This window comes from Heterocephalus glaber, unplaced genomic scaffold, assembly GCF_053883595.1.
Source record: "Heterocephalus glaber isolate CG9 unplaced genomic scaffold, H.glaber_assembly_v1.0 deba00001428, whole genome shotgun sequence".
Taxonomy (NCBI): Eukaryota; Metazoa; Chordata; class Mammalia; order Rodentia; family Bathyergidae; genus Heterocephalus; species Heterocephalus glaber.
Genome location: NW_028258293.1, coordinates 22,110,241 through 22,122,390, shown reverse-complemented (window position 1 = coordinate 22,122,390; position 12,150 = coordinate 22,110,241). Strand labels below are relative to the sequence as shown.

General features: G+C 35.0%; 1 protein-coding gene across 2 annotated transcripts; it reads left to right on the top strand.

Annotated features, from left to right (window-relative positions):
* Positions 1 to 8,864: 8,864 nt before the first annotated feature.
* On the top strand, positions 8,865 to 11,946 carry LOC101703924 (olfactory receptor 5P4). Of its 2 annotated transcripts, XM_087211411.1 has the most exons (2): positions 8,865 to 8,873; positions 11,008 to 11,946. In XM_087211411.1, exons 1-2 carry the CDS (start codon positions 8,865 to 8,867, stop codon positions 11,944 to 11,946), a joined length of 948 nt encoding a protein of 315 aa, XP_087067537.1. The 2 variants fall into 2 exon arrangements, with proteins under 2 accessions (XP_087067537.1, XP_004863575.1); XM_004863518.2 differs by lacking the exon at positions 8,865 to 8,873 and having other exon boundaries at positions 11,002 to 11,946.
* The last annotated feature ends 204 nt before the right edge of the window (positions 11,947 to 12,150 follow it).

The window sequence follows — 12,150 nt, the reverse complement described above, 5'->3', positions numbered from 1 at the left end:
TGTAGTATAGTTTCAAGTTGGGAAATGTGATACCCCCCTGTCACGTCTCTGTTGCCTAGAATTGCTTTTGCTGTTCTGGGTCTCTTCTTCTTCCAAATGAATTCTTGGATTGTTTTCTCAAGGTCCATGAAGTATGCTGGTGAGATTTCAATTGGGATTGCCTTGAATCTATATAGCTGTTTTGGAAGTATGGCCATTTTCACTATGTTGATCCTTCCTACCCAAGAGCAGTGGATGTGTTTCCATTTTCTGATGTCATCCTCAATCTCTCTTTTCAGAGTGCTGTAGTTTTCAGAAAAGAGGTATTTGATTTCTTTTGTTAGTTTGATTCCTAGTTATTTCATTTTTTTGGATGCTACTGTGAAAGGAATTGTTTGCCCTATTTCTGTCTCAGTGAGTCTATTGTTCATGTAGAGGAAAGCTATTGATTTTTGTGTGTTGACCTTGGAACCAGCTACTTTACTGAATTTGGTTATTACATCTAGAAGACTTTTAGTGGTGTTCTTGGGGTCTTTTATGTAGAGTATCATGTCATCTGCAAATCATGATAATTTGACTTCTTCATTTCCTATCTTTATTCCTTTTATTTCTTTCTCTTGTCTAATTGCCGTGGCTAATGTTTCCAAAACTATATTGAACAAGAGTGGTGATAGTGGACATCCTTGTCTTGTTCCTGATTTTAGTGTGAAGGATTTCAGTTTGTGACCATTTAGTATGATATTGGCTGTTGGCTTTTCATATATGGCTTTTATCACATTGAGGCAAAAACCATTTATTCCAATTTTTTGTAGGATTTTTATCATAAATGCATGTTGAATTTTGTCAAATGCTTTTTCTGCATCTATTCAGATAGTCATGTGGTTTTTGTCCTTGGCTCTATGGAAATAGTATATTACATTTATCAGTTTGTGTATTTTGAACATCCCTGCATCCCTGGGATGACTCCCACTTGGTCAGGGTGTATGATCTTCTTGATGATCTTCTGCATTCGATTTGCCAGAATCTTAGTAAGGATTTTTGCATCTATGTTCATTAGTGAGATTGGCCTATAGTTCTCTTTTTCAGTTGGGGCTTTCTCTGTTTTGGGGACCAAGGTGATGCTTACTTCCAGGAATGAAGTCCAGAGTATTGCTTCCCTTTCGATTTCATTGAAGAGTTTAAACAGTAGTGGCAGTAGTTCCTCTGTAAATGTCTTCTAGAATTCATCAGTGAAGCCATCAGGACCCAGGCTTTTCTTAGTTGGTAAGTTTTTAATTATGTTTTCAATTTCATTGATTGATATTGGGTTGTTCAGAATTTTTAGGTCTTCTTCATTCAACTTTGGTAATTCATACTTACCTAGGAATCTGTCCATTTCTTCTGTGTTTTCCATCTTATTGGCGGATAGGTTCTTAAAGTACGTATTGATGATCCTCTGGATTTCTGCTGGGTCTGTTGTCATTTCACCCTTTTCATTCCTAATTGCATGAATTTGGGCCTTTTCTTTCCTTTTTCTGCTAAGTTTGGCTAAGATTTTGTCAATTTTGTTTATTCTTTCAAGGAACCAACTCTTGGCTTCATTGATTTTTGTATCATTCCCAGAGTCTCCATTGCATTGATTTCTCCTCTGATCTTTATAATTCCTCCCTTGTATGAGCTTTGGGTTTGTCCTGCTCTTCTTCTTCTAGAAGCTTGAGGTTCAGCATCAGGTTGTTTAATTAGGCTTGCTCTGTTTTCCTAATATGAGTATTCATTGCCATAAATTTCCCTCCTAAGACTGCTTTCATTATGTCCCATAGATTCTGATATGTTGTATTGGCATTGTCATTTAATTGAAGGAACTGTCTGATTTCTTCTTTAACTTCTTCTATGACCCACTGGTTATACAGAAATGTGTTGTCCAATTTCCATGTGTTTATGAATTCTTGTGGTTTCTTTTACTATTGAACTCCAATTTCATTGCACTATGGTCTGATAATATACAGGGGATAACTTCAATTCCTTTGCACTTACTTAAACATGTTCTATGTGTGAGTAGCTGGTCTATTTTTGAGAATGACCCATGTGTAGCTGAGAAGAATGTGTATTCTGATTTTGTGGGGTGGAAGACTCTGTAAACATCTGTTAAGTTCATTTGTTCAAGAGTTTGATTGAGTCCTAGTATTTCATTACTTATTTTTTTGTCTAGTTGATCTATCTATTTGTGACAGTGGGGTATTGAGGTCCCCCACTTCTACTGTATTTGTGCTTATTTGATTTTTCATGTCCATTAGCATTTGTTTTATATAGTTGGGCACACTAGTGTTTGGTGCATAGATATTTATGATTATCATCTCTTCCTCTTGGATTTTCCCTTTAAAAGGATGTGGTGTCTTTCTTTGTCTCTCTTAATCAGTGTTGATTTGAAATCCACTAGATCTGCAAAGATGATAGTACTTCCACTTTTTTTCGGGTTCCTGTTGCATGGAGTATTGTTTTCCACTCTTTAACTTTCAGTCTAAGGGTTTCTTTTTGAATTAAGTGTTTTTCTTGTATGCAGCACATTGTTTGATTTTGCTTCTTGATCCATTCTGGCAGTCTATTTCTTTTGATTGGTGAATTGAAACCATTAACATTGATGCTTATAACTGATACATATTGACTTATCATTGTCATGACTTTTTCTTTTTGTTGGATTCACCTCGTTTGATTTAATTTCTTGTCATGCCTGACAGATTCATTTTGGTGGGGTTTCTGGGATAGTGATCCTCATTGTCTTTTTGTAGGATATTGTCTAAAATTTTTTGGAGGGCTTGTTTAGTATTCATGAAGTTCCTAAGGTGCTCTTCGCCATGAAAGTATCTTAGTTCTCCATCAATTTTGAAAGATAGTTTTGCAGGGTACATCAATCTGGATTGGAGGCTGTTTTCCTTTAGAGCTTGAAATACATCTCTCCAAGCTCTTCTTGCCTTGATGGTTTGTGTTAAGAAGTCTGGTGTGATTTTGATGGGCTTTCCTTTGTATGTGATTTGTTTCTTTTCACTGACTGCTTATAGAATTTTGTTCTGTTGGGTTTCTGAAATCTTATCTATTATATGCCTACGTGTAGATTTTTTTTTATCAAGGCTAGTTGGAGTCCTATATGCCTCATTTATCTGTATGTCAAGTTCTTTTCCCATGCTTGGGAAGTATTCTGCCATTACTTCTGTGAACAGTTTTTTTATGTCATCTGCACTCTCTCCTGTTTCTTCATTGACTAATAAGTCTTATGTTTTTCTTCTTTTCATCATCTAGCAGTTGCTGGATTCATTTCTCACTGTTCCTTACAATTTTAAAGCAATTTTTCTTTTCCTGGTCACTAATTACAATCTTGTCTTCTATATGTGAAATTCTGTCCTCACCTTAGTTTATTCTCCTGGGTGAACTTTCAATGGAGTTTGTAATCTGCTGGAAATCTTTTTGCATCTGTTTTATGAATTCCATTTGTTTCCTATGTTGGGATTCCATCATGTTTCTCAGCTCCTCTCTAGATTTATTAATCATGTCTTGCAGCATGAGCACAATCTCTGCTGTTCTCTGAGAAATTATTTCTGATTTCATTTTTTCCAGATTCTCTTTTGTGGCCAGTTCAGGGTGTGGAGGTGTTTGAGTATCATATTGTTCCATCTCATTTCCCTTTGGGGTTGCTTTAGGTGATCTGGAAGTCTGGTTTTAAAACTTATTTATGTGTCTTCTCATTTCAACAGGGGAAGGGGTATGTGTCCTGCTGGCACTGTCATGGCTCACCTCCTCAGTGCTGGGGGAAGGGCAGTGGTACGGCAGCAGGGAAGACTCTTCCTTAGTGCTGGGGGTGACTCTATCAGTAAATGCTATCATTCTCAGCTCTGAAGGTCGTAGTGAATAGATAGGCACTTACACTTATTCAATAGCACATTTTTTAAATGATCATATGCTATAAGTAAAAAGGATGTATTCATACACTGCAAGCATGGTTCAACATATGCATATCAATCAATGTGACCAAGAATGAAGGATAAAAGTTATAGAATTATCTCAGTAGAATAAGTACTTGACATAATTTAATATACTTTTAAAATTCTCAGCAAGTGAAGTATGGAAGGAAGCCACCTCAATATAATAAAGTTTATATATTATAAAATCATAACTAACATATTCAATAGTGGAAAATCAAAAGCTTTTCCTTCATACAAGGCATTCATTTTTTCCTTCATATAAGACATTTATTTTTGCCACTTTTTCTCAAAATATTACTAGAAACTATCTAGGCAAGAAAAAGAAATCAAAGGCATTCAAATAGAAAATTAAAAGTAAAATTATCTTCATAAAATTATCTTTTATTATATGGCATGATCTTTGTATGTCTATTGCAGGATCTTGTGTGTTAAAAAAAGCATATGATTTCACTCCTGGAACTGTCAGAAGTAATAAATGAATTCAGTAAAGTTGCAAGATACAAAACCAACGAAATTGAGTCACATTTCTGTAGCATAAACATGAACTATGCAAAAAGGAAACTAAGAAAACAATCCCATTTTCAAAAGCATCAGAGTGAAATGCATAGGAATAAACTTAAGAATGGAAAGACTTGTATACTAACATTTGCAAAATACTGAGGAATAAAATGGTAGAAGACATAAATAGAACGTTATTTTGTGTTCATGGATTGGAAGACTCAATACTGGCAAAACATTTATAATACCCAAAATGATTTATAGATTCAAGCCAATTTTTATGAAAATTCTGATGCTAATTACATAAGTAGAAAAATTAGTCCTAAGATTCACATGGAACCACAAAAGACTCCAAATAGCCAAAGTCATCTTGAGAAACAACGAAGTTAAGGCACTACATTTTTTAATTTAAAAGTGTATTTCAAAGCTACAGTAATTAAAACAGGTTCTACTTGTGTAAAGGCAAACATAGAGACCAAATGAGTACATAGAAATTGTTGTGGCAGCTTGGGATGTAAGCACCACTCCTCATCTGGAACATGCAACTGCCAGCAACAGTAATGAATTAAAGAGTCAGAGTTAAAATAAAGGAAGACAGTTTACTTGGAAAAGGACAGAAAAAGAAAAGGTAGACAGGTACTCTAGAAGAGTAGGGGGCATTAGAAGTGAATACGCATGGATTTTTGTCCTCACCTTCTTTTTATTAGGACTAGTGATTTCTCCCATTCCCCACGTGGGCACCAGGAAGTTGTCACCATCTGATTGGCTTTCTGGCTGTCTTTAGTCCTAACCTTGTAACACCTCTAGCCACATTCTTTTTGGCCATTTAATTTCTTCCTGTCTCTGTGATGGATAAGCAGGGATGGAAGACTTATAGAGAGTTAGCATACAGTTAATGATTAAGTAAAAGGGACACATCTGATTCTGGTGCAATAATATAGTGATGTTAAAGTGAGAACATATGCGTGTGTAATACTCTTTAGGTTGCTACCCCTTATCTCCTTTGGGTGGGTGGGTGAGGTAGCTGGTTTCCCTGATCTTTGATGTTTTTGGCTTCTTTCTTGCTCTGCTAACTCTTTCTGATAAATTCTTATGGTAATTGTGTTATCTGGTGCCTCACCCGACACAGTTTCTCCCTTTTGTCTCTCTAATTGCTCTAACTGTAGAGGCAAAAACTGCTTTTAGTAAGAGTCCCCATTATTTTTTTTAATAAAGTCTATCTTTTCCCTTCTTAGAAGCTGCCTTGCCCTACAGAATCACAGATATAAACCTTACTTATATGCTCAAATGATCTTTTGAGGATGGTACTATGACTACAAAATGGAGCCTCTTTTCAACAAATGACGTTAGGAAAACTAAATAGTTAAATGCAAAACAATGAAAGTGGACCCTTATATAATGTCAACACCAACTAAAAATAATTTAATGATTTAATGTAATACTGAAACTGTAAAATTTCTAAAATAAAAGATAAGGGGACTGCTCCATAACATTGATATAAGCAATGATTTCTTAGGTTTGAACACCAAAGCACGGGACAGAAAAGCAAAAATAGACAAGAGGACTACATCAAACTAAAAATCTCTTGCACAACAAAGGCAACAATTAACAAAATGAAAAGGCACCCTATGGATTGGGGAAAATATTTGCATAGCATCTATCTGATAAACAGTTGAATTCCAAAATACATAAAGAATACCTTTAACTGCACAGAAAAAAACCCGCACAGCCTAATTTGGGGGGGGCGGGTACCAAGGATCGAATTCTGGACCGTGAGCTTGTGAGGCAGATCCAGTATGACTGAGCTAAATCCCTGGCCCCATAATCTAATTTAAAATGGGCTAAGAAATTGAGTAGACATTTCTCCAAAGACAACATGCAAATAGACAATGGATATATTAAAGAATGCTCAGTATCACTAATCATCACTAAAATGTAAATAAAAACCAAAACTATACATCACCTCACACTTGTCAGGGTGATTATCATATATTAAAAAAGGCGGGGGGGGAGGGACTGAGGATTAGCTCAGTGGCACAGCACCTGCATGGCAAACGTGAGGTCCTGAGTTAGATCCTCAGTACCATTAAAAAAAAAAGACAAAAAGTATTTTCATGGATGTGGGAAATTTAGCATCTTTATATACCTTTAGGGAGAATACAAAATGGTGCAGCTGCTATAAAAAGCAGTGTGGAATTTCCTTTTAAATTAAGAATAAGATAAACTGAGGCATTCATAGGCAAATGGATGCACCTGGAGTACATACTATTAAGTGAAAAAAGACTCACAAGGTTAAATATTGCATGGTTTCTCTTATAAGAGAAACTCGAAATACATGCATAAATAAATAAAGAACAAAAATAGAACATAGAGAATGGGAAGTAGAAAGAAATTCAAACAATCCTCCAAATTCTCTATCCCATTGTTTTAAAAATATTTCAATGGGGCCAGGGATTTAGCTCAGTGGTTCTGCCACCTGCTTTGCAAGCACAAGGTCCTGAATTTGATCCCCGGTACCCAAGAAAAAAAAATTTCAATATACAGTATATGCTAATTTGTTTCATTTATACTACCAGTTTCTCTTAGTTCATTGAAAAGAAAGTTGGGGCCAGTATCTTTTTTTTTTTAAGACAGTCTTATTGTCTATGACTTGTACTCTGAGTAACATTTTGGCCATTCTTTTAAGATTATGTTATACAGTATATTAACTATTGTTATTCTCTAATTATTTTGTTATGAAATTTTGTCCTTTTTTCACAGAAGTAAGAAGAGTGCTTTTTAATATTTTCTTTATTAATATCTACTTTTACATTAAAATTAAAAACAAAATAATCATGAGGTTCAGCAACTTTTTTCTGAATATTTATCTCGAGTAATTGAAATCGGTATTTCAAAGTAATATTAGCACTTCCATGTCTAATGCACCATTATTCACAATAACTAAGATGCAAAAAACACCTAAATGTCTACTAAGAAATTAATGGATAAAGAAAACAAGGTGTTTACCTACAGTTTACCTTCCTTAAAAAGAAGGAAATTCTGCAATATGCAACAACATGGGAGGTTCTTGAGTACAGTACTCTAAGTGAAATAAACAGTGAAACAGTAAGACAAATGCTACATGAGGTATCTAAATTAGTAAAATTTACAGACTCAAAGACTGAGGGAGAGGGAAGTAGAGATTACTAGTCCATTGGCATAAAGTTTTAGTTGAGCAAAGTGAATAAATTCTTCAGATGTGCTAAAAGGAATATTTATTCATTCATTCATTTTGAACTGCTATGTGCCCGGAAGTCTGCTTTGTTCCAAGAACAAAGGACTGAACTAGGCAGATGAGATCCCTCCCTTATGGTAGTTGTAGAACAGTAGACAAGAAAGATACTAAGAAATTATTTATACAAGTATGTTTATAATTAAAAGCATGGTAAGGGCAAAACATATTTCAGGGTTCTCTAAAACTGTCCTTTTCCAGAATATGACTTTAGTATAAGTTGTCAGGAAACTTCAATAAGAAAGTATAGTTAAGTCTGAGACTCAAGCTGACTAGAAAGTATTCTTCCATCCCAAGGACTGGAATTAATTAAAGAATAAATTATTGTTGAGTAAAGATAGAGATATTGAAGTCAATACCATCATTTGGCCCTAGTACAATGACTGATATTTAAAATATTTTTGATTTAGTTAGCACCAACTCAACAAACATCTATTTAATGCCTCCTATATTTCTAGCATTGGATCATTAAATATGGGTATAAAAACAGTCACGGACACTAGACTTTCACACTAAAAAAAGAAAGATCTTCAATTATAATAAATACTAATCAATTGGTATGAACAAAATGTTATGAGGAAGACAGGGATGAAAGAAATTTAATTTTCCCAGATATGATATGGGATGTTTTTATGAAATCAGTAGGCACCTGTTTGTACCACTCATCAGCCACATGTGTGCTTTCTTATAACCTAAATAAACTGAGTCTTTCTAGGACAGATGGAACCTTGAAGCATGTCCACTTCTTAATTTGTTAGAGTTGAGGTATTTGAGCTGCTAGGTCCTCCTAATGTAAGTCATCAGGATTAACTTTTTTCTAAAGAGGGATAACCTATGGGATCTTCAAGCCCAGGATGAAAGGAGACTGACTTTCAACACAGGAAATGTTCTGCTTTGTGGCCACCATTCAAGGACACCCCAAGTGTCAACTGTGACCATGATAACCTAACAGTCAATGTAGCATCTGGGTATGGCAGGATCATACAAACTGTTAGTGTAATATTCATTATTCTGTAAGAAAACATACATTAGTGGACCAGAGTGACCAATGGGAGATGGTGTGTGTGTGTGTGTGTGTGTGTGTGTGTGTGTATACTGCATTTTTCAAATGTCCTAGAACAAATCCAGAAGACAAAGAAAATATTTATGATTTTTTTAAAATTATGTCACTTGTATTGAAAATGATATTGCAATTCTGTTGGATGAATGTTTGTAAATTAAGCTCTCCTGACAAATCTAAGCTATCTCTAAACATAAGTGATATGAAAATATGAGCCATTGAATATAAATATATTTCAGAAGTTCCACAAACTGATATAGCCATATTAATCATTTTGACCTAAAATTCAACTTAAATTACAGCAAGATGTTATAGTTTCTTTTTCAAAACATTTAATTAAAAAACATATGAAGCCCCTGGCTATTTAAGAGCAGTTTCTTTCATAGACATTCACATAATTGTGCACATTTTATTTCTATCCCAATAGATGATTACACGTAAGTTCTCTGTCCCAATGGATTGTCAGTATAGTTTTGCAAAACAAGTGGAGTGATTAATTTGTAATTTCAAATGAAGTAAGTACTTTGGGGCTATATCCCACATGACCAGAACTGCATTTAAATCTGACTTTTCTGTACAGCAACAATTCCTTGGAACCTGTCCTCTGCATTGCAATAAATGTATCACTAGTTTCTACTTCTTATTTTTTAATGGTGCAGAATCTCCTATACGCTCCAGAAGTAAAAATTAATTATTTCTGCCTATTTGATATTTATCTACTTTGTCAACAGTGGTTGGTGTTTCTCTCCACATAATGTAAATTAACACAAAAGTCACATGAAGTAGGTATTATCTCCTTTTTGTAGGTAAGAAAATGGAGAATCAAAGAGTGCTTGCAATTTTCCTGTGATTTCATACACTGGGAGAAGCTGTGGTGGAACCATTGTCAGGTTTGCATGGCTTCAAAGTCCATGGTATTTCTGCACATCATTGTCTTCCATGCTGGCAACCATATCCAACTTTGAAAACATTTTTTTCTTCACACATCTACTTTTTTAAAAAAATATATAAAATTCATTTCTGATTTAGGTCTTTATCTAGAATTTAAAAACAGAGATAAAATCTGAGAATTCTGATGCACAATCTTAGTACTTACCCTAAAATGGCAAACCATTATCATGATTCACATGTAAACTTGATTGTATACAATCCGATAGACTGGCTAACTGTATATGTGTATTTTTTCTTCAAGTAGAAATTTTTGAAGAAAAAGGAAATTCATATTCTAAAGAGTATGTTAGTGTTTAGAGTTATGGATGGTGTTAGAGTTGGTATTTAGAGATGAATATGACTAACATTTTCACCTGTCCTTGTTCATGTGTAGCAGTCTGAACAAAAGTACCATTATTCTGAAATACAAATTAATCTCTGACAATATAATTTGCTACCTTTCCTAGCTGACTACTTCCAGTCTGGGTTCCCTAATCCTCTTACCCTATGTCAATGGCTATCACTTCTTGTTTCCCTATCATTGCTTTTTAGAACTAGTGAAGTTAATGTTTATCTGATGCAAATACTCAAATGTTTCTGTTATGTTTTTTAATGCTAACACATAATAGTGACTAGACTCTTCTTATTGCTTCACACAACCCCGTATACACAAAAAAGATATGGTACAAAAGATGAGTCCTGAGACACTTTACAAAATATTTAGGACATTTATCTCAGCACAATAATAAAAATTCAATTTGACCTTTTTTTAATATACACATCATCTAGCTACTGTTACTAATTATTATAACTAAGGATGTGATTGTTATTACAGGAAAATGAGCAAAACAGAAAAAACAAGATGTCTAAGTTAACTCTTTCATTGGCCAATCCAGTATATAAGTGAAGCTAGAACTTACTAAAGTAGCTGGGGTAGAGGCATATTTGGGATACAAATGGAAAAATGAAGAGCTGGTCTTCCTTTGAATATTTAAGTTAAACATAATTTATGTCATTACAATCACTGTTGTTATAAATATCATTTATGTATTTTTATGCACATAGGGATTTGACTCACTCTGTGGTGTACACATAGAAATCAAACAGCTGGGTCCTAAGGTAATTGAGCCAAATTTTAATATTATATGGAATTTTTTTAAATTGCCTGCACAAAGTATTCTATAAGTAAGGCAAAGTTACCATCTTAAATTTTTAATTATAAGATTATGTTTAGATATATATATTAATTGTGAGGTCATGTCAGCCAATTTAATCTCCTCTGGTTCTTGTTTCAATAGGCACAATTAAACGGATAGATGGAGACTGAAAATGATACCACAGTGACAGAGTTCATTATTTTGGGATTAACGGATAATCCGACTGTATGTGCCATCCTGTTTGTGATTTTTCTAGCAGTTTATTTAGTGACTGTAGTGGGAAACATCAGCATAATTCTCTTAATTCGAACCAGTCCTCAGCTTCACACCCCAATGTACCTTTTCCTCAGCCACTTGGCCTTTGTGGACATTGGGTATTCCACATCGGTCACACCAATCATGCTTATCAGTTTCTTAAAAGAGAAAACTGCTATCCCTCTCACTGGCTGCATAGCCCAGCTGGCTTCTGATGTTGCTTTTGGGACCACAGAGTGCTTCCTGCTGGCCACCATGGCCTATGATCGCTACGTGGCCATCTGCTCTCCCCTGCTCTACTCCACCCAGATGTCCCCAGCAGTCTGCTTCTTCCTACTGGGGGGATCCTATCTGGGGGGATGCATGAATGCATCATCGTTTACAGGCTGTTTGATGAACCTGTCCTTCTGTGGCCCAAATAAAATCAATCATTTTTTCTGTGACCTCTTCCCACTGCTGAAACTTTCTTGTGGCCATATTTATATAGCTGAAATATCTCCAGCCATCTCTTCTGCATCGGTCCTTGTAAGCACACTGTTTACCATCATTGTGTCCTACATATACATTCTCCACTCAATCATGAAGATGCGTTCTACTGAGGGAAGGCATAAGGCCTTCTCCACCTGCACCTCTCACCTTACTGCAGTCACTTTGTTTTATGGCACTGTTTTGTTTGTGTATGTGATGCCCAAATCGAGCTACTCAGCTGATCAGGTCAAAGTGGCCTCTCTGATCTACACTGTGGTGATCCCCATGTTGAACCCACTCATCTACAGTCTGAGGAACAAAGAGGTAAAAGAGGCCATGAGAAAATTGATGGCAAGAACACATTGGTGTTCTTGAATTAAATAAGACATGAATTCATAAATAACAAAATCACTTATTTGAGAAACATTTGTGCATGGTATTTTAATAAATATGTATCATTAACTTAATCACTTATATAATGAAGAGCTCCTATCACTATAGAAACCAAATGTTTACTTCCAATTAGAAAATTAAATCTGTCATTTATGTGACTATTTGCTGGGTCCAAATGATATATGA